The sequence below is a fragment of the Branchiostoma belcheri genome, unplaced genomic scaffold, assembly GCF_001625305.1.
Source record: "Branchiostoma belcheri isolate BF01 breed outbred unplaced genomic scaffold, Haploidv18h27 scaffold48, whole genome shotgun sequence".
NCBI lineage: Eukaryota > Metazoa > Chordata > Leptocardii > Amphioxiformes > Branchiostomatidae > Branchiostoma > Branchiostoma belcheri.
The window spans coordinates 2,121,600-2,135,233 of NW_017804109.1; the positions used below are offsets into that span (position 1 = coordinate 2,121,600).

General features: G+C 45.0%; 1 protein-coding gene across 1 annotated transcript in view; it reads left to right on the top strand.

Moving 5' to 3' along the window:
* LOC109479343 overlaps nucleotides 1-13,634 on the top strand; it is a 118,550-nt gene that overhangs the window by 100,872 nt on the left and 4,044 nt on the right. Inside the window, exons 157-173 of the mRNA XM_019781294.1 lie at nucleotides 479-697; nucleotides 1,847-1,870; nucleotides 2,693-2,800; nucleotides 3,477-3,605; nucleotides 4,033-4,110; nucleotides 4,233-4,373; nucleotides 5,690-5,839; nucleotides 5,952-6,179; nucleotides 6,747-6,833; nucleotides 7,375-7,539; nucleotides 8,250-8,416; nucleotides 8,832-8,994; nucleotides 10,156-10,242; nucleotides 10,741-10,870; nucleotides 11,274-11,528; nucleotides 11,830-12,104; nucleotides 13,111-13,227. Coding sequence (XP_019636853.1) covers nucleotides 479-697; nucleotides 1,847-1,870; nucleotides 2,693-2,800; nucleotides 3,477-3,605; nucleotides 4,033-4,110; nucleotides 4,233-4,373; nucleotides 5,690-5,839; nucleotides 5,952-6,179; nucleotides 6,747-6,833; nucleotides 7,375-7,539; nucleotides 8,250-8,416; nucleotides 8,832-8,994; nucleotides 10,156-10,242; nucleotides 10,741-10,870; nucleotides 11,274-11,528; nucleotides 11,830-12,104; nucleotides 13,111-13,227 — 2,523 coding nt within the window. The remainder of the gene's footprint in view (nucleotides 1-478; nucleotides 698-1,846; nucleotides 1,871-2,692; nucleotides 2,801-3,476; nucleotides 3,606-4,032; nucleotides 4,111-4,232; nucleotides 4,374-5,689; nucleotides 5,840-5,951; nucleotides 6,180-6,746; nucleotides 6,834-7,374; nucleotides 7,540-8,249; nucleotides 8,417-8,831; nucleotides 8,995-10,155; nucleotides 10,243-10,740; nucleotides 10,871-11,273; nucleotides 11,529-11,829; nucleotides 12,105-13,110; nucleotides 13,228-13,634) is intronic.

Consider the following 13,634-nt stretch of genomic DNA (forward strand, 5'->3'; position numbering starts at 1 on the left):
AACATTATCCTTGCGCAAACGAAGAACATGGCGCACGTAACACCACCCGCATAAGTGTGCCGCCATGTAGAGGCGTGGCATTCCCACGGCGGCAGCCCTGTGATGAAGTGATGTAAAGGTGGCATTCTTTATTAAAACATTGTTGTTTTGAGAGCTTTTGTGTTCTTTACATTTATTTTATAACATAAAACTTAAGTAGTTAACTAGAAGAAAACGTAATAGATATAAGTAGCAGATTTGAAGAAAATGATAACTTGGAAGTGTTGCCACTTGAATACTGATGGCGCCACCTGGCTTTTGACTCAGGTGGCAACATGCGCCACCTGGCTGAAAAAAGTATTTCGAGCCCTGTCAAAGGAAGTTCTTTGTACTGCTTCCTACTAGTGACTTTAGCTATATGTCAAGATGACACAAATACAGCTGCTGTTTTAGAAAATAAGGTTTTAGGGTTCTAATATGTCTCTCACACAACTCCCAGGACATGCTATCCAGTTCAGAACTAACAGAAGAGGAGAAAGCGCAGGCTGTCGCCCACTACATGCAGCAGGCAGGGCTGGTGGAGCGACGGTTCCAGGACTCCCTCGACGAACAGAGAGACAAACTGCAGGCTAAGCTGGCGGCCAGGAAACGGCACAGAGAGGAACTCGCCAAGGAGGCAGCTGTTGCTAGTGAACTGGACACAATTAGCAAGGCTCAGGTAAGCTAACGAACTGGACACAATTAGCAAGGCTCAGGTAAGCTAACGAACTGGACACAATTAGCAAGGCTCAGGTAAGCTAACGAACTGGACACAATTAGCAAGGCTCAGGTAAGCTAACGAACTGGACACAATTAGCAAGGCTCAGGTAAGCTAACAAACTGGATACAATTAGCAAGGCTCAGGTAAGCTAACGAACTGGACACAATTAGCAAGGCTCAGGTAAGCTAACGAACTGGGCACTATTAGCAAGGCTCAGGTAAGCTAACGAACTGGGCACTATTAGCAAGGCTCAGGTAAGCTAACGAACTGGGCACAATTAGCAAGGCTCAGGTAAGCTAACAAGCTAAACACAATTAGCAAGGCTCAGGTAAGCTAACGAACTGGACACAATTAGCAAGGCTCAGGTAAGCTAACGAACTGGACACAATTAGCAAGGCTCAGGTAAGCTAACGAGCTAAACACAATTAGCAAGGCTCAGGTAAGCTAACGAACTGGACACAATTAGCAAGGCTCAGGTAAGCTAACGAACTGGATACAATTAGCAAGGCTCAGGTAAGCTAACGAACTGGGCACAATTAGCAAGGCTCAGGTAAGCTAACGAACTGGACACAATTAGCAAGCCTCAGGTAAATTAACGAACTGGATATAATTAGCAAAACTGAATGGCAGGGATAGTTAGCTTTGGTAAAGGAAGGACACTTTGATTCTAATTGTAGCAAAGTGACTTATAAGTAAGCACAGGTTAGCAAGCACTGGATATTTGCTCATTCGTTTGGGTTCCTTGTCAGGAACATGTAGTGCCATTCTGACCTTAGATTGTTAGAATGTTAATTTTTATAACACTACCTTAACCTGCAACATGGTTCATTTGAGATGCTCAGTTATGACACTTCTTAACCAAAGAACTGACACTTATTCTTTAGTCATAATGCTAAAATAATTATAATTTTAATTTTAGCTGATATTGACAAGTGAGTAACCATTTCATTTTCTGTAGAAGATAAACATGCTTAGTTTTTTTTTTCTAGAGCAGCTCAATATATGTAAAATACCATGCTTCGATTTGGTACAGCTGTCGATAGTTCAACAATCCCTCCATAGTTCTTGCAGTAAACATACTGTTTTCCTCCTCATGCTCACCTGTAGGATCCCCTCAAGGAAGCGGACAAGGTAGGCCTGTTGTCATGACAATGACCTTAAGTAACCCCGGGATGGCAGCACTAACGGTCTAACAGGCTCACAACCTAATCAATCAGATCAGATTTCTGATCAATAACTCTAACAATTCTTCTTCATCCCCATGAGGAGAGTTGAGGTGGACAAGGCTGTGGCACATTAGTACACATCGTCTAACACTAACCTGCACATGTGGTTTTGTTCATCATACAATCATGTACATGTACATAATCTCCAAACAGATCTTTCGGTGGTTACAGGACAGTATCAAATTGCCAAGACAATATCAAATTGGCAGGGCACTGGCAAAAAAAGATACTGGACAGGTACAAAAGAGAAATTCTGACAAAAATGCCTAAAAAGCCTAATATAAACTTCTGCTTGGAGAGTACATCATACACTGGTGTGATCTGCTTGTGGTTTGATTTTAATGTAACCCAAACCAGCCTAACGTTCTAATATTTGTTTTCCCCTCACCCTATGTAGCTGGATTTGTTTTAAGGAACAGAAACAGCGCACATTAGATTTACACGAAGTGAAATGTAATGCATGTATTAGGCTTTCAACATGTTTTCCAAATTCAAAGTGATGCAAGTATGGCAATTCGCAAATCTACGTTCGTGGATACACGCAGACTATCCAGAACCGTGCCTGATCCTAACCCATTCAGGCATAGAATCAAATAGGCACGATTCTGGATACGATAACCACCTTCCCCCCAGGAGCCCATCTTTTGCACATCTTTGGTAAACCAGGTACATGTGTAGGACTTGAATCTGCTTTGTCTGACCCTAACACCTGATCCATGTTGTCCAGGCGGCGCGAGGCCTAGCAGAGGCGTCGGATGCGATTGACCAGATCCGAGAGAAGACGGACTCTGACGCGGCGGCCGGGCAAGCCGTGGAGAACCTGCACCAGCAGCAGGTAAGTGTTATTTATTCTGCATTTTGCATATTTTCAATACTGCAGACTGAAGAAAAATTAAGCAACCTGCAATTCTGCAGACTGAAAAAATCAGGCTAGGGGTATTTGCCCGCGAGAGCCTTACCGAATTTGATTTGATTTCATTTCATTTCATTTCATTAGGGAGCACCTCTCCCCTAAGAATTTCTGGGGAGACATTCTGCAACATTCGGCAGCACACTCACTCACTCACTATCCGTTTTATCCTCTCGCATTCCCCGTGGCTCAAGGGTTGGACGTGGAATGTTGCCCTGGCCTGGTTGCTGCTCTCCAGCTGATTCTGTCCTGTGGGTCAGCCTTTTGAAGCTTCAGTTTGCAGATGAATAAAGAAAGAAAGGTCTCCCGTGCCCTTATGCAGAGCGTAGGGTGGTGCCCATATCCAATTCTGTAGCCCTTGGGCGACACACAGTTGTGCAGTGCACTACAGCAGGGGGCTGGTCCGCTGGTAGTGCTGTGTGTTTGACCTTCCCACACCCTTTCTCATAGATGCTGAGTGCTAAGCAGAGAAAGAAGTGTGTACCATTTTTAAAGTCTTTGGTATGAACTCACAACCTCCCGGTTACAAAGCGAGCACTCTACCAATTGAGCTATTGCACCGGCAGATGAAGAACACTGAAGAAAAGTTTCTCCCCTGCAGGTTGCTGAGCAGGCCGCCCTGGAGACTCGGCAGCGGCAGGAGGACCGGGAGGCCGGCAGGAGGCTGGACCAGGAGCTGGAGAACAGCAGTGTCGCCGTGGAGACACAGATGGAGGAGCAGAAGAAACTGGTGAGAGAGAATGTTCACTATCTCATCCATTATGTAAAGCTTTACCCCCTATGCACCCTTATGTTTTTGTTTCTGAAGATTTTGACTGTTTGTGCTTGTTTGAACCTGTGACCTGTGCTGTTTGTTTGTTTATTTACGTGTAGACTGTGTACAGGTCTTGGACCAGCAGAAGGTGCAGTTTGAGGGTGACCAGGTGTTTTTTGTTTGTTGTTTACATGTTTACTGTTTGTGCCTAGCTCCTGGACCAGCAGAAAGCCCAGTTTGAGCAAGACCTGTGCCGTGTGTTTGCTTGAATGTTTGTTTGTTTCTTTGTTTGTTTGTTGACATGTTGAATGTTTGTTTACAGCTCTTAGACCAGCAGAAGGCACAGTTTCAGTGTGACCAGGTGTTTTTGTTTGTTGTTGACATGTTTACTGTTTGTTTACAGCTCCTGGACCAACAGAAGGCCCAGTTTGAGCGTGGCCTGTGCCGTGTGTTTGCTTGTTTGTTTGTTTACATGTTTACTGTTTGTTTCCAGCTCCTGGACCAACAGAAAGCCCAGTTCGAGCGAGACCTGGTGCTGAAGAAGAAGGAACAGAACCTGACAGAGGACCTTTGTTTGTTGACATGTTTACTGTTTGTTTACAGCTCCTGGACCAACAGAAAGCTCAGTTTGAGCGAGACCTGGTGCTGAAGAAGAAGGAACAGAACCTGACAGAGGACCAGGTGAAACAGATGCTAGCTGCTCACCAGCAGGAGATGGAGAAAATGGCAGACAACATGGACAAGGTCAGAATCTCCTCTTCATGCTTTCATCAAAAATGTATAGACTGCTTAGTAGTAGTAGTATATGATTTAGTAGTAGTAAAAGCTGATTTCACTGGTCATTGTAGAATGACGGACAAACAACAACAACAGTATTAGTAGCTTAACATTTCTGTCATTTGTTTCAGCAATGTTGAATTAGAAATTTCTGTAACTTTCAACTTTTGCAAAGAGAAATGTGTGTCTGTGGAATACTATGTCTTTCGCAGAAGGTCAGAATCTCCTCTTTTTGATTTCATTTGAACAAACTGCATTTAACATGACTATAATTTGTTACAGCAATATAGAATTACAAATTTACAGAATTTCTTGTAATTTTACTACAATTTATCTACTACCTCAAAACAAGGCTCATACGAACCACTCACATGTTTTGGGTTACAATAAGGGCCTGTAAAGACAGATGTTTGTTTACCTCAGACTTGCAAATTTTAAGGTGGTACCATATTATTTTAAGGTAATTTTCAAACTTTAAAAAAAATGTGTGTCATGTCTTTTAAAGAATGACATTTTTGTCCTGATGATGTGTGTTATGAACCCCTCCTCCTCCCATGTACAAGCCGCCCCATGGAGAAGTGTCTGGTCTGCTCCAACTGTTAGCAGACTTGTGGCAGGTTGGACAGTAGATGGGGTGCAGTAGGCAGGGTGGCTTCAGGGCAACAGCTACTAGTCTTTGTCTTTAGTCATGAAATTTGTCTGCCCAGCATACACGAGGTGTTCGTCTGCTTGTGAACTCAACATATCCTCACTTTATAGTGACACAGAAATTCCACAGCAGTTTTGTATCAGAAGTCTGCAAGCTTTCTGGCCTCATTGGCTCTCCTGTGCAAGAAGAGGTCTGGTTGTAGTTCTTGAGTAAGGGACCACATAGCTGATCATGTCTGACTTCTAACTCACTGGTCTCCAGTTAGCATTGTAGCCACATATGAGTTTGTCCCTTTGGTGTGCCAGCTGAGATTACCAAGATGTGGTTAGATGTTAGACGGTGTAATGTAGTCAGGGGGGCTTAAATGGAATTTCTGTGACTTGTGTGAAACTCACAGATCTCAATATACTAACACACAGCAGATACCTGAAATTATTAATGGGATAAAGGCTGAATGTCTAATTGAGTACAGGCCAGTCTATTCCAAAGGGAAGCTAGAATAAGACGGATACCAGGCTAACAAAATGTATGGAGATCGATTCTAAAGCTTGGTAAAAACTGTAAAAAAGTCTTGTATGCAATTGCAGCTTTTCTAGTTTAAGTCTAAAGATTGCTTATTAATGTTTTTCCTCAGGAGAAAGAGCGTCAGAAGAACACGCTAGCTAAGAAGCTGGAGGAGAGAAAACGTCAGAAGGCTGCACAGCTGGCCGAGAAGCACCAGGCTGAGATGGCGCAGGTTCTGATGCAGCAGCAACAGGATAGGGAGAACCTCGCAACTCAGCAGGTACATAACAGTCAGATTCTTGTTTTCATCTTACACCAAATTTGACCAAAAGTGAACCACTGAAGTGATTTTCCTACACTGTATACTGATTACCTACTTGACCTCCTCTCAGATCCTGGACCATGAGAAGTCGACCTTGGCGGATTCCATCCAAGGTCAGGACGGTAAGAAGGCGGAGAACATCATCTACCGCGTCTTGAAGCAGCGGCACCTGAAGGAGACAGTCCGTCTGGACGAGCAGCAGAGACGAGAAGCGGAGGCAGCAAAGGCGGCGGCGCGAGCACAGGCAGCCGAGCGCAGGCAGCAGGACAGGGACAGGCTGGTGTCCCAACAGGAACAGGTAGGGGGCGCTCTTTAGGCTCATCAGCTAAACACAAGCAGTTCAGGCTTCTCTCAAGTACTGTATACACCTCTATTCAAAGAGAGGGACAGGCTGGAGTCCCAACAGGAGCAGGTAGGGGGCACTGTTCTGCCTCTATATAAGGACAGGGACAGGCTGGTGTCCCAACAGGAGCAGGTAGGGGGTGCTATATAAGGACAGGGACAGGCTGGTGTCCCAACAGGAGCAGGTAGGGGGCGCTCTTCAGGCTCATCAGCTAAACACACATTCAAGTAGTTTTTCAGTCTTTTACTTGTGTTTTGCTGGTCCTCGGTCCAATAGTGACCACCTGTCTACATTGACTTATAGATAGATTTATCAGTTCCATGAGTTGTATCTTTGGCAGTTTTCTGAATAAATGGTAGCAACACGAAATGGAGACTTCAATCACTCACACACACTTCAATGTGACTCAATATTCATGGACCTAACAAGACAGAAAAATGCCTACTATCATGATGCATAATGTTGTCTTTAACTTAGTTTAAGATGATACGTCCAGCTAAATTATCCTGTTGTTGTTCACAGGAACTGCTTGAGCTGGTGACCAATGCCGGCTCGCTGACAGCCCCAGAACTGGCCAAGAGGAAGGCTGAACTACAGCACGCACACAAGGTAGCTGTTCAATTTTGTTTTTGCTCTGTTGCTTCTTATTTCTTCTTTTCCAGACACATATAAGGTCAATGAGCTGTATCAGATGTCTGTCACCATCATGGTAACTGGTGCTGTAGCAGACACCCTGTGATGTTGGATTGCATTATGTAGCAAATGGCAGGACAGAGTTGAAGGGGCTGGTCACCATATATTATAAAATTATGAATGGTCAGTGACCTGGACCAGACATCTGTCACTGTGGTAACTGGTGCTGTAGCAGACTGGTTTTTGGGGAGCTGGTTGCCATATAAATGACTTGTGTATGAAATTGTCAGAATTAAGAGAGCAGTAGTTTGTTAGACTACTCCAACTTGCCTAAAACCTCCTTAATGTCTCTCGTCCCCCAGAAACAGCTGGCTGACTTTGAGAAGCGTACAGCGGCCCTGCTAGCGGAGGCTGGTCACCATATATTATATATATGTGTTTGAGTAATAATACAGAGAGAGAGCAGTAGTTTTTTAGACTATTCTAACTTGCCTTGAAAACCTTTTTGTCCCCCCAGAAACAGCTGGCTGAGTTTGAGAAGCGTACGGCTGCCCTGCTGGCGGAGGCTGAGAGGGACGTTCTGCCATCGCTGCAGATCGACCACGCACACGCGCGCCTGGAGCTGAGGGAGAAACAGCTGAAGGAGCTAGCCGACGCCATGAAGAACCTCTCACCCGAACAGGTGGGCTACCTGCAGGGATCGGTGCTCAGGGGGCCTTGTTGGGGTGTAGTAGTAGTAGAAGTATAATTGTTTATTGACAAATTATATTCACATGTCACATCAATGGTAGCCTGTGGACTGAATTAAAGCTCAGACATTACGAGTCTAAAAATCCAGCTCATCATTATAACCATCACTAAGCCAGGATTTGAATTAGAATAATAGGAAGACATAGCAGAGGGCAAGGCCAGAGATTAATGCCATGGAACTACCTACCAGCACATTTAGTCTCAGCACCAACTACAGACACCTTCAAAATGGGGTTGGCCCGATACATGGGCCTCCCCACTCCTTAGTCAGACTCATACATTACAGACACATTGCGGACATGTACAAAATGTACATAGCACCTTTTATTGTTCACCATAAGCACTTTCTTGTTTGATTTTTTTCCCTTGAACGGAGCACCTCACCGCACTGTCCGCAAGTGTCATGACCCTGGGCTTGATGCCCCAGATCAGGGGCTTTGCTCAGTATGATATATAGATAGATAGATAGATATACATGTATATATAGTAAGGGTAAAGGTAGTCCCATAGCCTTGGCCACAGTACTGGAAGGTGGAGCCCATCCTTCTCCTTCCACCTACAGCCTACAACAGTCTACAACCTTTATGCTGTTTGTTGTGTCCCTGTAACTGTTGTAATGAAGCACCCCTCCCCCTTCCCCAGGCTGCCCTTATCGAGCAGTACGCCCAGGACGCGGAGAAGGCGGCTGAGGCGGCTCGAGACTTCCGGGAGACGAAGATGAAGGAACTGAACCTGCAGATGGAGAGGATCAAGGAGGAGAGGAGACGGAAGGAGGAGGAGAGGAAGAAGAAACTCAGGGACCAAGTCAGGTGAGGAGTTCCCTGGGTCAAAATAAGATGGTAAAGATATGAAAGGCACCAGCTGGAAAGGTTTTTAAACCAAGGTTTCTTTCCAAGTAAAACCAAAGTTTGAGGAGAGCCACACCTTGAGCATGATAAAATCCCAGCAGACTTATATGTCCTTCCTAGGGATACTGGTTCAAACCTTTTCAGATTTGACGTATTGAAATGTGATAGTCACCATCCGTAAGCTTGACCGGGCCTCTTAATTGCTCCTCTAATTGCTCCTCATTTTTTCCCACCAAGCAGCAGTCCTTAGCCTTGTGTTCTGCAACCTTGAGGGACCATCCAGTATTATGTCTTCTGTTGTTATATATAATATCCTTCCACAAATGTGGTAAATCTTCAACAATAAAATAAATTTAAAACTGCCGTCCCGCTGCAGTGCCCTTGAGCAGGAGATAGAGGAGGAGAGAAGGAGGGATGAGAAGAGAGAGCAGGAGAGGCTGGCCGACCGGGAGAAGAGAGCGAAGGCACAGCTGGAGGAACGAGAGAAGCAGAAAAGGAAGGAACTGGAGCAGATGAACGTTACCGAGGACGAGAAGGAGGTGAGAGGCACTTGAGGACACAGATGGATACTAAGAAACAGATAAATAAGATACTCAAAGAAACAATTATGCACATGTGTAAGACACACTCTAGTTCTGTGTAGGTTAGATTTTTGTAAACGTGATAACCTGATTTTTTTATTTTTTGTCACTAACAAACCAGAAGATGCAAGTTCCTGCAAAAATGATCTTAATTTTTTTTCCTTCATTTTACTTTTTACTGAAGGAAAGAAAACATAAGAATGCAGGATTTGCTTGTTTGAGTTAAGCATTTGGAGTCTCTAATAACACACCTTACTTTTAAAGAACCTACAGTGAGTGACACCTTTAAGTTTATTTCAGGTGCTGTAATATATCAGCTCCTGTGAAGGGCTGAAGTTATTGATAGATTATTTGTTGATAACGATTGTTTCCCATCCATGATCAGCGGCTTCTAGCGGAGTACAGGTCGTTGACCCAGGCCATGGGGTCGGCTCAGGGCGCGGCACGACCCATGCTGAAGGCCAGGCTGGACGCACTCATGAGTCTGGGCTGCTTCAGTGTAATAATGCGGTTTCTGTCTCACAGAAAAGTAGAGTAGGGCTGTTTCAGCGAAATAAGTCGGTTTCAGCCTGGTGATTCTAACACAACTGTACTAGAGAGAAAAGTCTAGTAGGACTGAGATCAGAGTCTAGTGTACATGTAACTGGGCTCCGGTTTACAGCTTTGGAGTCACATGGATAGAAAACAAGCGCACAGTATACAATGTACAAAATGTAGGTGTAGTTGCCAATGGGCTGATGCGGAAAATCCTAGTTTACTATCAAGGAAGCCTTTTGTTCTAATGCTGCACTGGTGTTGATGACTTTTCATTTTCACTTGTAGAAGAAGCAGGAAGGAGACAAGTTGAACATAGTTTTACCCACAGACAATTTTTTCACAGAACTGGTGGAGACCCATGGTGCACACAATAATGCAGTTAAAATACTTCAGACAAAAAGTCAGACAACTGCTGGTGTTACTGTTAAAAGTACTGTCTTTTATCTAAATGTTTTACACCTGTAGAAACTTACATGTACATGAGGGTTAATATATTTTGTAATGTTTATTGACTGTTGTTTGTAACAGAAACTTCTACATGAGGGGTTTAGAGTTATGTTTTGTAACGGTTGTTTGTTACAGAAACTTCTCCGTGAGCACGAGGAAAACATGCTGAAGCTGAATGAAGCCATGCAGAAGGACCAAGAGAGGAGCAAGGCCGCACTCAAGGTCAGGGGCAAATTATACAACATTGTAGTTAAATATCCATACATTGAAGTGTAAGGTTCAAACATGATCCCCATTGAGAATCAAAACATGAGTCTGAACATTCAAGCTTGTTTGTATGTGACAGTTATGTTTTGTTGCGTAAAACAGGGCCCCATTGAAAAGAAGTGCAATAACTTAATGGCACGTATAAAAATGACGGAAAATAAAAAATAAGATAAAATAAAGACAAGATACATTTTCTGCAAACATTGGCATACATAGTCCTGTTTTTGTCCAGTTTGTCCTATTTTTATAGCATCTAAATGGTGATGAGGTACCATATTCTAACATCTGACAAATATTTCATGTATGCAATGTCTTGCCTGCTGTCACTTGAGCACTTCCTACAAAATGTACCTCTTGTGCCAGTTAAAGATGTTTTTTGTAACTCTCACGCCTTCCCCCTGTCCTCTCTAAGTCATTTTGTTTCTTACCCTCGTGTCTTCCCCCCATCCCCAGGCTAAACTGGAGGCTCGTCGTGAGAAGAAGCGGAAGGCTCAGCTGGCCATGATCGAGGAGGAGGGGAAGAAGGAGGAGTATGAGGAGGAGAGGAGAGCCAACGAGCAGCTGAACAGGATCAGTGTGGAAGGTAGGGGGGAGGGGCTGAGGGGAAGAAAGAGGAGCAGCTGAACAGAATCAGTGTGGAAGGTAGTTTTAGGGGAAGGGGCTGAGGGGAGGGGAAGGGGATCTACATCTATTTCGCACTGGGCCGAACTTACCCAGGGATGGGGATTGGGAGTGGAGTGGAGGAGGAACAAGAAGGGACAGGTTTGCAGGGAGGCACTGACAGGTTTGGGAGTGGGCATTGCAGAGGATGAAAGGGGAGAGTTCAAGGGAGAAAGACCTATGAACAGCTGGAAACATGTGGTAGTCTTACTTCTCACTTGTCCATAATGTACACTGAATCAGTGTCCTTTGACATCTGGCAGCAGTTCCTACTATTTCAGTTAACCAGGTTGTAAGGTAACATGAAACCAACCCCCTCCCTACAGGTGCCAAGGAGTTCGAGAGGACCAACAACCAGATGCTGCGACCTTCAACGCCGAACGCCCTTGACCAGGAGGGTCAGGGGTCGGGTATCCCATCAGGCCCTGTGTTGCCCCCGGGTGACCTGAAGCTGCCATTCCCGGCGGGTTCGCCCCAAGAGCAGGACTTCATGGACCTGCTGGTGAAATCTCCGCTTTTCCAACACATCACGGAGATCAAGGACATGCTCAAGAACACTCTGCCAGGTGGTAATGTCATCGGTAAGTTACAGAGCAAGTACCAGTCAGGGCAAAGATAAGTGGGTGATGATACCAAGTGTACGTTTTTGCCAAATTCATTCGGTGCCTGAACAAAAAGAAATTGACCAAACTAGGAGGACTATTTTTTTTTTGCCAACAAGTTTACTCACTTGGTTGCATAGAAGGTTCACTTAACAATGCTCCCAAAAGAAGGGGCAAAGAAAAGGCTACTTATCACTGGAAAAAAAAACGTAGATTGAAAAACTTTAAAAAATATTGTTCATGTAAGACTGACATCTTTACCCTTCCCACCCTACCCCAGGTGCGAAGACAGACCGTCCGTACCTGGACATCAAGGACGCGCAGTGGCTGTGCTCGGGTGACCTGATGGCCGTTGACCTTAACGACCTCACGCCCAGCCACTTCGTCGTGTACCGTTTCGGCGTGTTCATCACCCAGCTGCTGGCCCGCCATCTGGGGTCGCCCGAGGTCACCCTGCTGCTGGCCTCCAACCTGCCGCCCAACGACTACCACAGGAACGCCTTCCGACACTCCTTCCTGTACCAACACGCCAGGAGGATACTCTTCATTAGGAAGGTGGGTGGTTGGTTGAAACTAGAGCTGCCTTACTTTTACATCAGGTACAGGTACATGTATGGGTACTGGTACACAGTAACATGTGGTGAGGAATGCCTTCCGCCATTCATTCCTGTACCAGCATGCAAGGAGGATACTCTTCATTAGGAAGGTGGGACATGATGTTGAACTAGAACTGTAGTCCCTAGCATACATGTAACATCAGGTACAGGTACTGGTACAAAGGTTCAGGTATAGGCCCGGACTAACATAACATAACACAGTAACATGTAGCCTTCCTGTACCAGCACGCAAGGAGGATACTGTTCATTAGGAAGGTGGGACATGGTTGTAAACTAGAGCTGCCTTACTGTTACATCAGGTACAGGTATGGGTATGGGTGCCAGTACTGAGGTTTAAGTACAGGTCAGGCACAGTAATGTGTGGTGAGGAACGCCTTCCAACATTCCTTCCTGTACCAACATGCAAGGAGGATACTCTTCATTAGGAAGGTGAGAGATGTTCACAAACTAGAGCAACTTAGCATAACAGTAACAGCATAACAGTAACAGCACACCTCTTCATTAGGAAGGGGAGATGGTAGTAATTTTGAACTATCAGTAGTGTTAACCTGTCCTGTTCTGTCTCCCCCCCCCCAGGAGCGTATGGAGTCCGTGGGCGAGTTTGTGGTAGTTCAGTGCACCTGTGCCTGTATCAGTAGTGTTAACCTGTCCTGTTGTACCCACTGGAGCGTATGGAGTCTGTGGGTGACTTTGTGGTAGTTCAGTGTGCCTGTGCCTGTATCAGTAGTGTTAACCTGTCCCCCCCCCCTCCAGGAGCGTATGGAGTCGGTGGGAGAGTTCGTTGTGGCTCAGTGCACCTGTGCCTGTATCAGTAGTGTTAACATGTCCTGTTCTGTCCCCCACCCACAGGAGCGTATGGAGTCCGTGGGCGAGTTTGTGGTAGTTCAGTGTACCTGTGCCTGTATCAGTAGTGTTAACCTGTCCTGTTCTGTCCCCCCCCCCAGGAACGTATGGAGTCCGTGGGTGAGTTCGTCGTTGTTCTTCTCCACTGTCTGGCCCACATCAAGGTCAACGACCTGGCCGACGACAACAACCCTTACTTCCTGCGGGAGTTCTACAAGGTTGGGACTTTATAGATTTGAATTTGTACAAAGATAAAAAAGCTCTAAACAGTAGACTTTTTAAATAGCATCCTGACTACTTTTCATCATGGACTGAAAGTAACTTTGATAAGTGTACCTTGTTTCTCAGTCAGTTGAAAAATTTGTTGTGATCTCAGTGACAGTAAGGATTCTAGATAATATAAGCTGAAGACTAGCCATGTTATATCTGTGATCCAAAAAATCAAAATATGGTCTAATATCAGCTCAGGTCTTATTGCTCAAAGGCATGTACAAACAAATGTACAAACCTGGCATTTCGGCATACAATGTCATACAATTCCTCACTTCTTGTGATTTCAGTGAGGATAAAATGTGTTTTTCCTCCCCAGGCCCTCAGTGAGGTTAAATGTGACTGTTTTATATTG